The sequence below is a fragment of the Phalacrocorax aristotelis genome, chromosome 2 (assembly GCF_949628215.1).
Source record: "Phalacrocorax aristotelis chromosome 2, bGulAri2.1, whole genome shotgun sequence".
NCBI classification, from domain to species: domain Eukaryota; kingdom Metazoa; phylum Chordata; class Aves; order Suliformes; family Phalacrocoracidae; genus Phalacrocorax; species Phalacrocorax aristotelis.
The window spans coordinates 144,636,244-144,651,385 of NC_134277.1; the positions used below are offsets into that span (position 1 = coordinate 144,636,244).

General features: G+C 39.3%; 2 protein-coding genes across 2 annotated transcripts in view; both read left to right on the plus strand.

Annotated features, from left to right (window-relative positions):
- On the plus strand, positions 1-3,411 carry POLR2K (RNA polymerase II, I and III subunit K). The gene is made up of 4 exons (XM_075085503.1): positions 1-133; positions 1,828-1,891; positions 2,671-2,763; positions 3,249-3,411. Exons 2-4 carry the CDS (start codon positions 1,831-1,833, stop codon positions 3,269-3,271), a joined length of 177 nt encoding a protein of 58 aa, XP_074941604.1. The 5' UTR covers positions 1-133; positions 1,828-1,830; the 3' UTR covers positions 3,272-3,411.
- A 1,505-nt stretch (positions 3,412-4,916) lies between these two features.
- SPAG1 (sperm associated antigen 1) overlaps positions 4,917-15,142 on the plus strand; it is a 40,613-nt gene continuing 30,387 nt past the window's right edge. Inside the window, exons 1-5 of the mRNA XM_075085501.1 lie at positions 4,917-5,247; positions 6,941-7,082; positions 7,664-7,823; positions 8,177-8,302; positions 12,993-13,060. Of these exons, the coding sequence (XP_074941602.1) occupies positions 6,943-7,082; positions 7,664-7,823; positions 8,177-8,302; positions 12,993-13,060 (494 nt within the window). The 5' untranslated portion in view covers positions 4,917-5,247; positions 6,941-6,942. The remainder of the gene's footprint in view (positions 5,248-6,940; positions 7,083-7,663; positions 7,824-8,176; positions 8,303-12,992; positions 13,061-15,142) is intronic.

The following is a 15,142-nucleotide window of genomic DNA, read 5'->3' on the forward strand; positions in this document are numbered from 1 at the left end:
CTGATGGACGCGTCACCGGGCGTGACGCAGAGCAGGCGTCAGCAGCACCGGCAGCGTCCATCAGCCCGCGCCCGGGGTGTCGTCATCAGCCGGCGCCGAGCAGGCGGTGAGGCCGGTGGAGGTGGCTGCGCAGGTGAGCGGGGCCGGGGCTCCCCAGGGGTTTTCGGTCTCCTCCCCTTGGGGCCGGTGTCCCCTTCGCGGTGGCCGGGGTGGCGAGCGGGGAAGGGCCCGTCCCGGCCTCGTGGGCTTCCCTCCCGCGTGTAACGGCTCCGCGGGGCGGTGGGGGAGGCCCTGGGGCGGGGTTGGGGCGGGCTGGGGTGCGGGGGCCAGCGGGCCGTGAGGGCGGCGCGCCGACTCCAGTTATTGAGCTGTGGCTCGTCCGCCTTAGCTCAGCTCTCCGTTTTAGAAGATGCTGCTCTTTTCGAGTGCTAGTGGATGACTGCTTCTGTCTTACTATAATTTATGTACGGCCACAAAAAGGCTATAACGCATCCGGGTTAAGGTGCCCCTGTAGTTATGGTGGAGTAAAACCTTACTTGAAAGCTATAGAGTTTATAAAATTATCTCCAGTTCTCTCAAACGGAGTGGCATAATGGGGGTTTTAACAAGACGGTTTTGTCGAATGCTGATCAGGTTCTCTTAAACAGAGGATGAACTGTTTCTGTCAAACCTGTCCCTCTGTTTTCGAGACCCTAGTTTTCCCAGTTGAATTTATACTGAAACAAACTGTGAAGATCAGGGAAATAATCTTCACTATAATATTAAGCAAAAGTGTCTGAGAGTCATGCTCGTAAAGAAGCATCATGAAGGCTATTCACTGGCATAAGGGATTCTCATCTTCTATGTCAGGCAGAACAGTGACAGAGAAGACAGCAACCTCAAAAAAACCTGCAGGGAGACATTCACATTCTAGCCTAGACTTGCACTGAGTGGAAAGAAAAATTGTTTATTGTCTCTAGTGGTTACAGCAACAACCTTAAAATTTATGGTTGCAACTGTATTTATATGGTAGGATAAGATTACTTAAAGCTTGGTAAAATGTTTGTGGAGTGTATGTAACTATTTAGTCTGCTATTGTGAAGGAATACTTGTGTCCAAATAACTCTGAACAATCAAAACCATTATAGGGCATTAAGAGGTGTATACCGCTGAGTTATCAAACCCTTTTTCAGTTTGGTAGTCATACCCACCTATGTTAAGATTTTGAGGGTGAAATTTCTTCTCTCTGGCCCCTCGTTGTTTTGTCTGGATATTTTAAATTCCTATTACTTTTCTACCTACAGTGTGTTCCCAGGATTTCTAATCCCTTAGATCAATAAAAAGGTAGATTAGGTTAGCTCGTGGTGTATCAGAGGGGAAAAGAATATAACAAGGCTTATCTTGTGTATGATAGCACTGTTGTTACACGAGTAATGCATAAGAAATTATTTATTTTTATGTTTCCAGCAAGGAAATTCTTACCATTGGCAGGAGGGAGGAAAGAAAGTAATATTCATTGGGCTTTAATGTTTAAAATCCCATTCAACAGAAAATGTTGTGCTGTCTCCATCTTTGAAGGTTTTCTACACCAGATTAGTAAAGCTCTGAGAAACCTGATATTCCTCTGCTTTTGCGAAGTTGAACTAGATGACTTTCTGAAGGCTCTTCCAGCCTGAATTATCCAATGTCCTGTGTATCAAATACAGATGGAATTTGTTTGTATTTACTTTTAAGGAAGTTTTTCATCTTCTGTTGCTTTAGATTGAGATATTGAAATTATTGTGTATGCCTTGAAAAAATAATTTAAAAAAACTAAACTGCTGTGTATGTTGTATGTTTTTTGTTCAGAACATGGATTCACAGAAGGATGTTCAGCCTCCAAAGCAGCAGCCAATGATTTACATTTGTGGAGGTAAAGACATCAGTGAATTTTTTTATTTGTTTCTGGAGCTTTGGTGTTTTAATAATGAATAATGCATGATCATTATACTGAAGGGTACATAAATAGAAGTAGTTACAGTGTGGATCCTGATGTTCTTTAAAGCTTTACATGCTGATAGTACCACATGTATGTGGTATATATGGATAGTGATGTGGAAGTAATAATTCACCAGAGCTTGTGTTGCTGTGTGGAGGTCCTCCATCTCCAGAGGACACTTTCTCTTAGAGTCAGCTTGTGGTGCAGACAGCAGACCTTCTATTTAGTGCACCTCTGAGAGTTTTTTTGAAAATGCTGTGTGGTCACGCAGCTTTTATTGAAGTGCAGTAGTCAAATGCTCTTTTACCTATAGATAAGTCAGCAACTTAAAAATCGGTGATTTTGAGTTGTCACTTCAGGAATCTCTGAAATATTTTGTCTTTTAAGAAAATAAACTTGAGGCTTTGGAGCTGAAGTTTTCATTAGTAGAGAGTCTTGTATCAAGAATGGAATGTGTTCTGTGCAGTAATAATTTGGTGATTTTTAGAAAGATCCTCTTTGATCTTAATATAAATGAACCTTGCTAATTTTTTTGTTTTTGCGCAGTATCTTGATATCATCCAGCTCTTGATACAAATTCACTACAATTATTTTTTGTTATGTTTTGTTTGCCACAAACAGGAATTTGACTGTTATGACTTTTGAAAGTTATCTGTGCATTAACAATGCTGGTTTTGTTTACCCACTGCCTTTGTCTTCCTCCATCACATCAGAATGTCATACAGAAAATGAAATAAAGGCGAGAGATCCTATCAGATGCAGAGAATGTGGCTACAGAATAATGTACAAGAAAAGGACAAAAAGATGTATCCTTTTACATGGGCACTTGAATGCATTTGGGAAGCTGTGGATGGGAGACAAGGTATATAAGGGGAAACTGAATGGAAGTTTTGAGTAATTATGTAAGAATCCTTCAGGGCCAAAAATCAATAAAATAGAGCAAAGTACTATAGGGAAAACTGTGCACTGTGACTGGGGATCCTGTTTTCATTCCTGGCAATTTCTCTCTTTTTCTATTTTCTGTGCAAAATATAATAAGCTGTGATCGTCTGCTGGATGACATACTGTGCATAGTTCATATTAGTGAGCCTTTTAACTAAAGGAAAGCGTTGTGGGGTTAATTAAAGATGAGTTTTGCAATGCTTTTAGGTAGTTAATTGTGACCTTAGATTTAAGCAGTCTCTTGGTTTTGTTTCGGTTTTTTTTCCTCTTCCGCTCCCCTTTGCTTTCTTCTCCCTTATCTTTTTTTCAACCACAGTACATTTTTTTTCCTTTAACTGCACTATTCCAGTGGTGGTTTTTGATGCCCGGTGATTTCTGCAGAAGATGTAGTGCCCTTATGCTGCAGTTTATTCTTGCTGATAACTTTACTCTGTAAATCCATTGGTGTACAAATGCACATGCTTATTTGTGTTTTAAGATATTGAAATATTAAAGTTAACTGTGATACTAAATTTTGTCTATACTGTCTTCCAGCAATAGGTTGCTAAAGCTGACATTTAAATTGTAGTCAGAATATGTAGTACTTTAAGTTCAGTGGTATTATATTCTTTTTGAGTTAATATTGTTTTCATTACTCTCATCTAAATTTTATTTGCATTTTAACTTTGTTTAAATGTTCTTTGGACTCCTGTGAACTGCCTACCTGCGTTTTGAATAAATTCTACTGAAAATAAATAGAAGGCTACACAAGGTTGGGTCTGAAACACAGATGTGGATTTCAAAAGAGCAAATCTCAAGTCCTTGAGACCACCCAATTCAGGCACCCAGCTGTGGAGGGAGTGTCAAAAAATCATCTCTCAGAAACAAAGAGGGGAGGGAGGCAAGGTAAACATTAGGAAAAAAATGCATAAACAGAAATTCCCGAAGTCCTTCTTGATGTAGTTGTACTCAAGGAAAGAATTAGGTCTGTGCTACAGAGATAATTTTGGTAGCATCCCAGAACTAAAACAGCATCGTTTTGCTTTTCAGATGACTTCTCACAAATCTGTACTGAAAAGATTGAAGTGGATGTTCTGTATTGATGAGCCAATACTCTTTGCATCTGTCTATTTGGAATGTTTGTTAAGTAAAACTAAAATACCCTTATCACTGAAGTGTACTACAAAAAACTACTGGGTTGTGCCTGATGCTTATTTAGCCTCCTTAAGTGTTTCCAAATATCAATTTTGATGGTGCTAATAATGATGCTTTTAATGTTCGGATAATGTGTTTAACTTTTACCAATATAATAAGGCATCTTTGATACAAACTGCATGACTATGTACTGGCTCATAAATGATCTACAATGGGTCGTTTTAGGGGACAAAAAAAGCATTCTTGAGATTTTGTTTTGGAGCTGTTTGGTTAAGATTTTATTAGGTATTTTACCTGCTCTTAGCTGTAAAGACATTTCTTATCCTTGGAAGCCAGATACACTCGAGTATGAATTATAACATTTTGACTAGATGGTCGGTATGAGTTTGTTCAGCAGCTGGGCGTGTGTAGGGAGCACCTCACGCCTGCAGAGCAGAACCAGGGGATCCGCTGTGGCCGTGACGGCCGGGAAGGGCGAACGCAGGAGCTGCCCGCTGGAGAGGGGGCAGTACCAGTGCTGCAGGAGGGCTGGGGCGAGGAAGGGACGGCTGTGGCTGGCCTGTGGCTGCGGACGGGCTGGGCGCCTCTTTCTGCCAGACAAATGCGGACAAGAACATCTGCTGCCCTCAGGAAGGGGTGCAGACTTGCTTTAGAAAACAGTGGCGGGGGACTGTAGGGCTAGCTGGCAATAGCAGTGTGCGCGACTGGCTTTGGGAGGGGGACTGGTACGAAGCTAAAGAAAGTACCCCACTGAAAACAAACAGGTGATGTTTTATTAAAGCTACGCCGCCAACTGCTGTATTTCTGCCGCCGCGCCCCCTCCCGCCGCTCTCCTCAGCCCTGACTGCGGCGCCCGCTTCCGCCACGGCCCAGCTGCGCAGGCGCGGCGGCGGGCGGGCATCCCCTGGCTGAGGCGTGGGCCAGGTCGCGTCCGTGTCCCGGCGGCAGCAGGCAGGTGGGTGCTGAAGACCGCAGCACGACGCCAGTGCCGCCGCTGGAGCTCGGCGGGGCTCTGGGAGCTTCGCAAGGAGATCACTGAGGAGGGCAGCCCCGCAGCCGCACCGTCGTCCCCGCTTCCCTGCCGCTCGCCTGGCCGCGTCGCTGCGCGCCGCCGGCCGCCATCTTGTACATAGCAACAGTTGCTACGCACGGGCTGGCCGCGCTGAGCCGGCTCCGGCTGGGGTGCGAGGGGAACCTCTGGGTGCGATTTTAAGGTAAATTCCTGACTTCGGAGGGTGAAAGTTGCACGGTGCTGCGGCTTCGGGGAGCTGGCCGGAGGCGCGCAGCGTGTTTGGCCGGGGCGGTGCTGTGCCCCTGTGCAACCGGGGTCTCTTGTTACCGCATTGCCTCAGAGCTGCTCTGGGCAGTCGAGGGAATTCCCTGCTCCTAACGTTTATGGAAATACTGAAACGGCAGAAAATGTTGCAGTTTTGTGATGAGTGCCTCTCTTGCTTTTTACTCCTCTCTAATAATTTCTTGTATTCATCTAATGTCTCCAAGCATGTTGTTTCTTTTCCTGCACTGAAACTAAATTCTTGGGGCAAAATCCTATCTTTCTGCAGTACTTAATTATGACCAGTTATTATTTAAGTAATACTGTAAACATTTTTGTGCAACTGCAAATTCATGTGTGTAATTATGCTAGACATTAGAACATAATTAGTTTAATTGTATCTCAGTACGAGAGGGACATTGAGAGGTTGAGGGAGCTGGGGTTGTTTAGCCTGGAGAAGAGGAGGCTGAGGGGAGACCTTATTGCTCTCTACAACTACCTGAAAGGAGGTTGTAGCGAGGCGGGTGTTGGTCTCTTCTCCCAAGTCACTAGCAATAGGATGAGAGGAAATGGCCTCAAGCTGCATCGAGGGAGGTTTAGATTGGATATTAGGAAAAATTTCTTTACTGAAAGAGTGGTCAGGCATTGGAAGAGGCTGCCCAGAGAGGTGGTGGAGTCACCATCCCTGCGGGTGTTCAAAAAATGCATAGATGTGGCATTTCAGGGCATGGTTTAGGAAGCATGGTGGTGTTGGTTTGGCAGTTGGACTTGATCTTAGAGATCTTTTCCAACCTTAATGATTCTATGATTCTAACTGGGTTTATATCCATACGTAGTTGTTATCACATACTAGCTAGCTGCCCTTACCGTACTTGTTAAAAATAACCAATCACTTTAAGCACTATATAACATGGGGGGGGGGGGGGGGGGGGCGGGTGTGGAAGGAAGAATTTCTGCTCCATAGAGCTTGGGATCAAGATCAAAAAAGATGCAGATGAACAGATCAAAGGTACAGGCAGACAGGAAGTGTCCAATTTGATCATCTTAATTCATCAGTTACGGACTTATGGGAAAAGATTCAGATTAGTACAATAATATAATCAGAGGCATAGAAAATTAAGTTAATGGGGAAAAACAAACAATTGGACTTATTCTGGATACACAGAAGACAATGGTTATCACTCCATTAGATACACTACGCTGGTTAACATCTTCCCTTTAAAAAAAAAAAGGTGTCCTGCACCATCTTCTTATTCATCCCCACCACACTTGCTTAAAGTAAGTAATACCACATTTTGTTTTAAGAAAAACAGATAATGTGGTCAGCAAAAATTGGCAATTTTTCTTGAAGCAGTCTTTCTGACTTGTTCTGCTTTGCAGAAGCAGTAGAGTTGTACACATTGTTTTCCCAAAATATATCTCATATATAACCATACTTCTGTCAGGAAACCTCTGTCAAGAACAGTTTGTGTGATCAGATCTTCAAATATGAAATTTTTCTTTTGTGGCAATAGGACCACTTGCATAACAGTAGTACTTCGGAGCATGAGCAGGGTTATTCCTTAAATTGGCATTGCTTCAAAATATAACTGAGTACCTACAGAATCATTACATTGTTTCCTTTTAATGTTTAGTTATGGGTGATGAGTCAGTACCATTTTTGCTGGACCAAGGAACCACTAAAACATATAAAATACCTATTGGTCACCTGGACTACAAGTTCATTGAAAAATGCACAGATGTTAAACACCTGGAGAAGATTCTCAGGGTATTAAGGTAAAAATTATAATTTCTTAACTTCATTACTAATTATATTCCTGTTCTGTAAAATTCGAAGGAACCTGTACCTAAATACTCTTATTTGTCTTGAACCTCTTTGTGACTTTCTAATTTAAAAATTAAAATACAGAGTTAATCACGTTAACAGTGTCAGATGATAACGCTAGAAATCCAAGTCCTGTTTAAACCATCCAGAAGGTCTGAGGAACACAGTGCCAAGTTTTTCTCAAATGCTGCTGCTGGATTCTGGTTCTGCCATGAAGCCATCTTGCCTGGCTGTTTGTGGTAATTTTGGATGCCATGCCTGTTTAACTTGTGCTGAAAATGACGAGCATTTTTTTATTAGCATATGAGCACTGTCATGATAATTTTGAACTGTATCTGCGTCCATTGGAAAGTGGTTGAAGGTTAACTCACTGGAATTTTCTGGTCAAAATGTTATTAGGTGATAGTAGAATTCACTTGTAACAGAAAATAGTCCTCTGCAGTCACTGTCGTGACTACACATGCAGAGAAATACGGAGGATGCAGTGCAGTTAGGTTCTTTTGTGTAACTTTTATATCTTTGCATTTTAAAGGTCTGGTGAAGAGGGATATTATCCTGAACTTACATTGTGTTGTGAAAAGCGTATTGAGCATTTAGATCCAGGGAGCAGAGCTCTGAGAAAAGATAAGCCCGCAGCCACAGCTTCTGATTTCACAGCTGAAGAATGGAAAACAATTAGTGGGGAACTGATGGTACAGTATAACTCTAATTTGGTAATGGTCAGTAATGTAATCGCTTTGATGTGTCAATCTTCCTCTCTTGCATAAGTAGAATGTAATTATTTGATTAAATGAGGAAACAAAGGATTATGTTGGGGTTTTTATTATTTTACCGAATTAATGTCACTTTAATCTTTAATTAAACTTTAATGCCCATTTTAACTCTACAGATTTTTTGTGTAGATTACTTTTTATTCAAACAAGCACAATTGCTTTTTGTCTTAGTTGTTTTTCCCCATTAAGAGCAGTGCATTATAAGGATAGTTGTTAGGGTCATTGTAGACTACTCTACTGCTTTAAGGTACAGATATATTATTTATTTTCAGAGCTGGGTGACAGAAATGAATGAAGATGATAAGAAACCACAATTCCTGACAACAGAAACACTGCACGAAAGACAAGATAACTTGCCACCTATTCGTTGTTCCAGCAGCTGTCTTCCTGCTAATCAGGTATCTCTAGTTTTCTAACGTCTGTTAATTATATGTCTTCCTAAAATCAGGAAATTTTATAATTACAAACTTCTAATCATTGAGCCTTTCTTACTAGATTTTGTTAGATCTTGTTAACTAGAAAATAAAAACATTTACGTTCCCTGGCAAGAGACCAATGCTTAAACAAAAGTGTCTCCTTGGTACTAGCATGTGTCTTGTAATAATGTGTTAATTCTGATCAAGAATTCACTTCTGGAAAAAATCTCCTTAAACAACCCTTTGTGTTCTTTGATTCACATTTCAAAGTGGTGTTTAAGAATATGAACTAGGTTCTTTTTGGATGAAACTATGCCAAGAGACTTTCTCCAGCTGCCAGCAGGCTTTTATTTCATGAGACCATACAGGAGCTAGTCCAAAATAAATACCCTGAAACACATACAGTGTGGATGCTGGACCATCTGCACCAGCTGTTTCATCCTATAGCCACTTCTCTATTGGATTGCACTGGTGTACATGTAGCTTTTGATTCCCCTTATTTTATACCTTGAGTTGATATTCCAGCTTTAGCCATAAAGCAAACTTCATAATTTACCCATAAAGCATACCTAACAAATCTTAAGAACTACAGAATAAACATTTACCTTTTTACCTAGGTATTAGTTTCCTCATGTTTTTTTCCATTTATTTATCTACCTGAAATGTGTTTTGTCTGTGACCAGCTTTCCTTCCCCATACTAAATTCAGTGTTATTGGAGGGATTGGCAGAAAAGTAGATGTGGGATGGGATTTTTCTGAATTGTCCAATGTTATCGTGGATGGTTTCAGTCTGATTCCCGCTATTTTCTTTGGAATTCTGGAACACTTATAACAAACTCACTGACGGATTTTTCTTTCTGGAAGTTTAGAAGTGAGAAATGTTATGAAAGGATCCTTACAGGTCATGTGATATTTCTTATTGATAATTTGACAAATTTTATTGGAATAATTATTTATTAGTAAATGCCTGATCTGTGTTCCTGTGTTGCTGTGTTATCAGAAATTACTCCTTATTGTCAGCTGGTACTTAGACATCAGACCAAGACATTTGGGATAACTAGGCACTCTCCATTATATGGTATACAAAAAGGATGGGAATTCCAGTGTAATGCTTTATAAGGGGTTAGTATTGAGACTAAGGTGTGCTTTTGTTTTGTGGGTTTTTTTTTGGTTTTCCTTCACGTTTTTGCTATGTGTGTTCCTCTTGACTATCCTATTTTGCTGAGATGAAGAGTGCCACTGTCGCTTTACTCTTGATTTATGTCCTGTGTGTTTCCTAGAACACACAACGGTAAGTAAAACATCATGTGAACTCAGTGAATCCAGATTAGAATGTAAGCATAAAATGGTGGAAAGTGGCTTGAAATCTAGGATATACAGTTTTACTAAAGAGGATCTGTTCTCCATTCAAAGATAAAATATTTATTCAGATTTTTTTTCTCCTACTTCAAACCACGCAACGGTCTTCAGGTCAAGTTTTTATCACTTTTGTTCTTCATACAAGGTTTAGGTGTTAGCATTATTACCCGGGAAACCTAGATACAGACAGCTTTATGCCTTATCTGTGGTATATGATTTCCATTCCTTCTGTCCAAGCAGATGGCCTCTGAAGTAATTGTAACCTGTCCTGGGAGAGAGATGGGAGGCATGAAACTGAGTTTTAGAATTCAATCTTCTTATGCAGCAGTGCAGTTATACCACTACTAGATCACTAGTGAATAAACCCAAGTTGTTTCTGTAGTATACACTAAATTTATATCTATAGTATAAAATCTCAAAAAGATTAGATTAATATACTTATTAGTTTATTATTTCTTTCTTGCTGACAAAACTATGTGTAATCTTGTAATTTTTAAGCATGTTTTGCTAATCAGTTAGGACTGTAATTATTTTTTACGCTGGCATCCCATAATTTCATAATGTGGTATCAAGTATAAAGTTGGCATGATAAGTTTCTCCTCTCTGCTAGAAAGAAATCCACAAACCCTTCCACAATTTTATGTTGTTATTTGGTCGGAGACTGTGTATGTTCATCTGATCTGATGCATAAAAAGTTTGGTATCCTCTGTGAAGCCAATTCTGGAAATCCTTATTGACCCTAAACTAGTGGATTGCACCAGCAGGTACAGGTTTCGTAAATGGAAGCAGTATCTTGTGTCTGTAACCAGATTTTCTTGCTGATATTAAACGTAGGTACAGTTTTAATGCACTACTAATAGCTTGTAACTCTATATGGTGTTTTCATTGATGTGAAGTCATGGGGAAGATTTTCCAAAACTGAATAGATAAAGCGAATTTTACCCAATATTTCCCTCTTTAACAGTGTAAGGAAGTTTCTGTCTTACACCTCTGTTTTTCTTTCACACAGCCCAGGACTTTGAGGTTACATCTATACCGCAAAATAAGAGAGGACTGCAGAGACAGATTTTTTCTGTTCCTAACTGTCCACATTGCTTAATTATTATTTTTGCTGCCTTGCTTTTTCCAGGGCAGAACTAATGCATGGATTTAGAGGTACTCACTTCCAAAAGACTCTATGGATGGGATTTCAGCAGGCTTAGGTTCCTTTGGCAAAGTTTCCTAATACTATTCCAGAAAGATTTCTGTCCTCAGATACCTCCTCATGCTACAGTCCAGGGAATGCAACACACATTCCAAGTTGTATGTTATAAAAATCCACAGTGATGGTATCTATATAGCCTTCATATTATTTTGCATACTCTGAACTAAAAAAGAACACTGGTTAGACGTCACAGTACGGTAATGTCTTAGGCCATCCCACAGGGTCAGGAGGAGAACCAAGGTCAAATTCTGTGTCACCTGAACTGAAGCCAGTCCGTGCTTTGATCTTTGGTCCAGAAATTGTTCACCGGACTTCAAACCCTGTGGGAACCATGCATTGTGAGTTCTGGCAACAAAAATGGCAAGGGCAGAGGGGTTTTTTTGTTGTTGTTTTTTAGTTCCACAGCATGCAAATATACATTTTTCATCAAATCCTCTTGGATGAGACACTCCGAAATGTTAGTGACTGAGAAATTCTTGACTCTGCTGGAGCCGTAACTTTGTTACAATGGTCCCAAGAATATGAGATCTAGGATTTTAAAAATTGTGCATCTTTGAGTCAACATTTCTTCCTCATTCCTTAAAAGGACATGCTGTAGTTCTCACCCTAAATTAAAGTTGCATTAGTGTAAATACTTTGAGTTTTCTTCTGGGAGTTTCACTGGTTTTGTGCTCATTTAAGTTAAGGACTTCTGGTTTGAAAAAAATATTTTATATTTATTAAATTAGTAAGTTTGTAATATACGCCAGGATACATACGTATGATAAGTCATATTTCAGGGAACCATATTTAGGAGTTACCTCCTCCAAGCATGCACTGATCACTAAATACATTTGTCATTTTGTCTAGCTTATTGAAAGACTGAGAACATTAAGAGTAATGCTGAAGTTACATACTATAAGAGTATGTGTAACCTAACATTACAGATAGTCAGAAGTGTTTACAGGAAGGGTCACATTTGCATTATGTAAATTAGGGTGTTTACATCCAACTGCAGAAGTATTTCCTTGTTACAGAGTCACCACTGGTAAAGCTAGTTTAAGGGGTTGTTGCTTGTTTCTTTGGTCCAGTTTATCACATGCTCAGTTGAACTGGTACAGATACTTAGGGATTGCAGTGTAATATTTCTCAAATTGTTTGTCTGAACCCAGATAATTGTAGATCTGCAACTCTACAAACAATTACATTGGTCTAACTCGGTGATTGATGGATTGCAAAGTAAGAGGAGGGTTGAGCGGCCAGGACAGAGTAGATGGGGAATATTTTGAACTGGCTGTTCCACTGTGGAATACCTGTTTGGAACCACACCTTGCTATTAAGTATTGTTAAAGTCAACAGGCAGGGAGGGATGTATCAGAAATATAGTCTCATGACAGAGGTAGAAGAGATACCAAAGGTGCCAGCTATGGAAATAGGCTCCATTAGTGTAGGATATGGGTTGCTGTAAAAATCAGTCAAATCTGTTATGGCGACTGATTGTTGCACGAAGGTCCTAAGGACAAATTTTAGTTAAGGCAAATCTTAGTGATGGAGTTTGTCTAAAAGCTAGGAGTGTAAATCATCTCAGGAATTAGCTTAACTGGAGTGTGAAATAGTCAAAAGAAGTACAGACACTATTTTGAAATCAAACGCATTTTTCATTTGCAAGTTTGTTGTGAGGGTTTCAGGGACTATTAGCATCTGTGCATTACATGCTCTTGGGAATGGCAAGCCTGAAATGAGGTTACTGATTCAATCTCGCTGTCAAACACTTCGTCGCAAGGCTGGGTTTTCCAAAGACTGGGTTCTCTCATGCTGTATTGAAAAGATGGTTTGGCAGATGACAGCACAAGATACTAATTAGGAAGAGCAGTCTCATATCTGAGTTTTATTCAGTACCTCTGTGACATGTAACCGGGCGCAGAGAGAAAGTGTAAGATTGAAGAACTTCTCAGATTGCAACGATATGTGAAATACATAAAGATTTTCTTTAAAGCAAGATGAACTAAGTTTTCAAGACTATGCTGAGATTAGTCATGAATCGTGTTAGTTACTAGGAGCATGTATTGCAGAAACAAAAGAATTTCTGCTTAAAACAATTGTTTTACAGACTGGCTCTTTCTCTTTCAGAACCAAAAGTTACAAAACAAAAGAAGAAACAAGAAAAACATTCCACGGGATTACAGTGAATGGGACAAGTATGTTAAATCCTTCATATTTAAGTTCTAATTAAGTCTTACATATTTGTTTAATAATGGAACATTATTAAATGTTGTTTTTTAAAGTATTTTCCAGAGATAGTATTAAGGTCAACATTTCAGGGAATTATAACACTTAGGTGAAACTTAGGTTTTCCATAATAAATGTTCTGTTAAAATGCAAATGATGCTTTGTGGTGCTAACAGCTGAAAACAATTTAGTCTATACTTTTGTTCAAGCTATGTGAAATATAACAAGTCAGCAGAAAACACTGATTTTGTTTCAGATTTCATTTTTCCTTTCAACATCTAAGATATAAAATCTGTGGATGTATGTAAACCCAAGGGAATAAAGTTAGCTTAATTTATCAGGTTTTTTTGAAAGCACTTTTAGGATTGTTTAACATGGGCTTATAAATTTGATCTTCTGTGTATCTAAAGTCACAATTCTAAATTAAAAATAAAATTGATGAATCCTTATTCCTGCACTGAGTGCCTCTGACCACAAAGAATGAGATTGAGGCAAGTGCATCAGTTTGCTCAGATGCATTTACACATAATCAATCAGAGGTTTAGACAGTAGCTGACTATTTCTAGGGTGGATGGAGCCCTGATTCAAAGACATTCTGCATCATGTAATGGTGGCATATTATCCTCCCAAGATCTGTGACTGATGCCCCGAAACTGTTGAGCACGGAGGGGGATATACACGTAATTCTGTGTTTGGCACTGTAGCAGCTTCTGTCTAGTTCCTCAAATCTGGAATATGATGCTGTAGAATCAGAGTGAGGAGGCATGAGTTTCCAGTGCTGTAGATGGCGAGCTAAATCTAGAGACTGTGGGGTTTGTGTAATGAAACTCTTACTGTCTTTCTCTACTCCAAATCCACTACAAAACCCCCATCTACCTAAGATGCTGTTCTTAAACAGTTGTACCTATCAAGTTATTTTCATGCATGTATGTTTTAGAAATCAGTGTCCTCTGCTCAAATGTGGATAAACAAAATAGGTTATCAAAATAACTTCTGCAACAATGTATTCTTTCATCCCTCTTTCCTCTGTGTCATTTAAGTAATTTTGGGATTTCATTTGCAGTTGTATGTGCTTAATCTTTAAGTGCTTTAGCAGGCTGATAATACTGAAATATGAATTTTCCCATATAACGTATTTCTCTGGAGAATATAAGCGTACCGAAAAATAAATTTTCCAGTTTGAAGCATATCATGTTTTTTAAACATTTTTAAGATAATTTCAAAACCTTCAAATAATTCTTTAGGTAATTTCTGAACAAAAAACCTTTCACTTCATATTTTAAAGGCACCTATTTTGAAATGTGGTTAATTTATAACAAATAAGTAAAAATAAGCTAGCAAAAGGTCAGCATCAAAATGGAGAATGACTAGCCTTACCTGAAAAGGATAAATGTTTAGAATTGGATAAATTCTCAAAATTGTGTGTCTATTTCAGATAGAAATTATTCCTATAGTCAAGATTGTTGTGGAAAGCAAAGGATATTTTTCATTGAGTCCTAAACAGAAAAGCAGCAAGTGTAGTGTAGATTACTACACTTCCAGATAGTGTAGGAACTGGTTATTACTGTATTTGTTTTATAGGACTATGGCAGCAATATTTATTTGATATAAATTCCTAACAACTGTTTTCAAAAGCTGCTTCAGAGTAGCCGTGGAAGTGCTGTGAATATTTTTAAATCTCTCTCACCTTTACAGTATTAATTGCTTTGAAGCTGTTTCTTAAGTATTTTGGCAAAGGTTAATACAGATGATCGATAGGGCTGGGATTGAGCCTGATGATACTGTTTCTTAAATTTCCCGTCTTTTTGGGTGGGATGGTGAGGAGGTGAGGCAGACATTTTCTTGGTTTGGTTTTAACCAGAAGGGAGGAAGAAGAGGTAATGTATAAGCAGGAGAAGCACACACACAAAAAAAACAACGCAAGGAAAGGAGGTAAGACTAAACATCTTTTTCCTAACTAGTCGTGGTTAACTGAACACAGTCTGAACCTCTCTTTTTCCTTTAGTTTATAATGGGAATATAGTATGCCTTTCTATTAGTAGAGGAGTCTT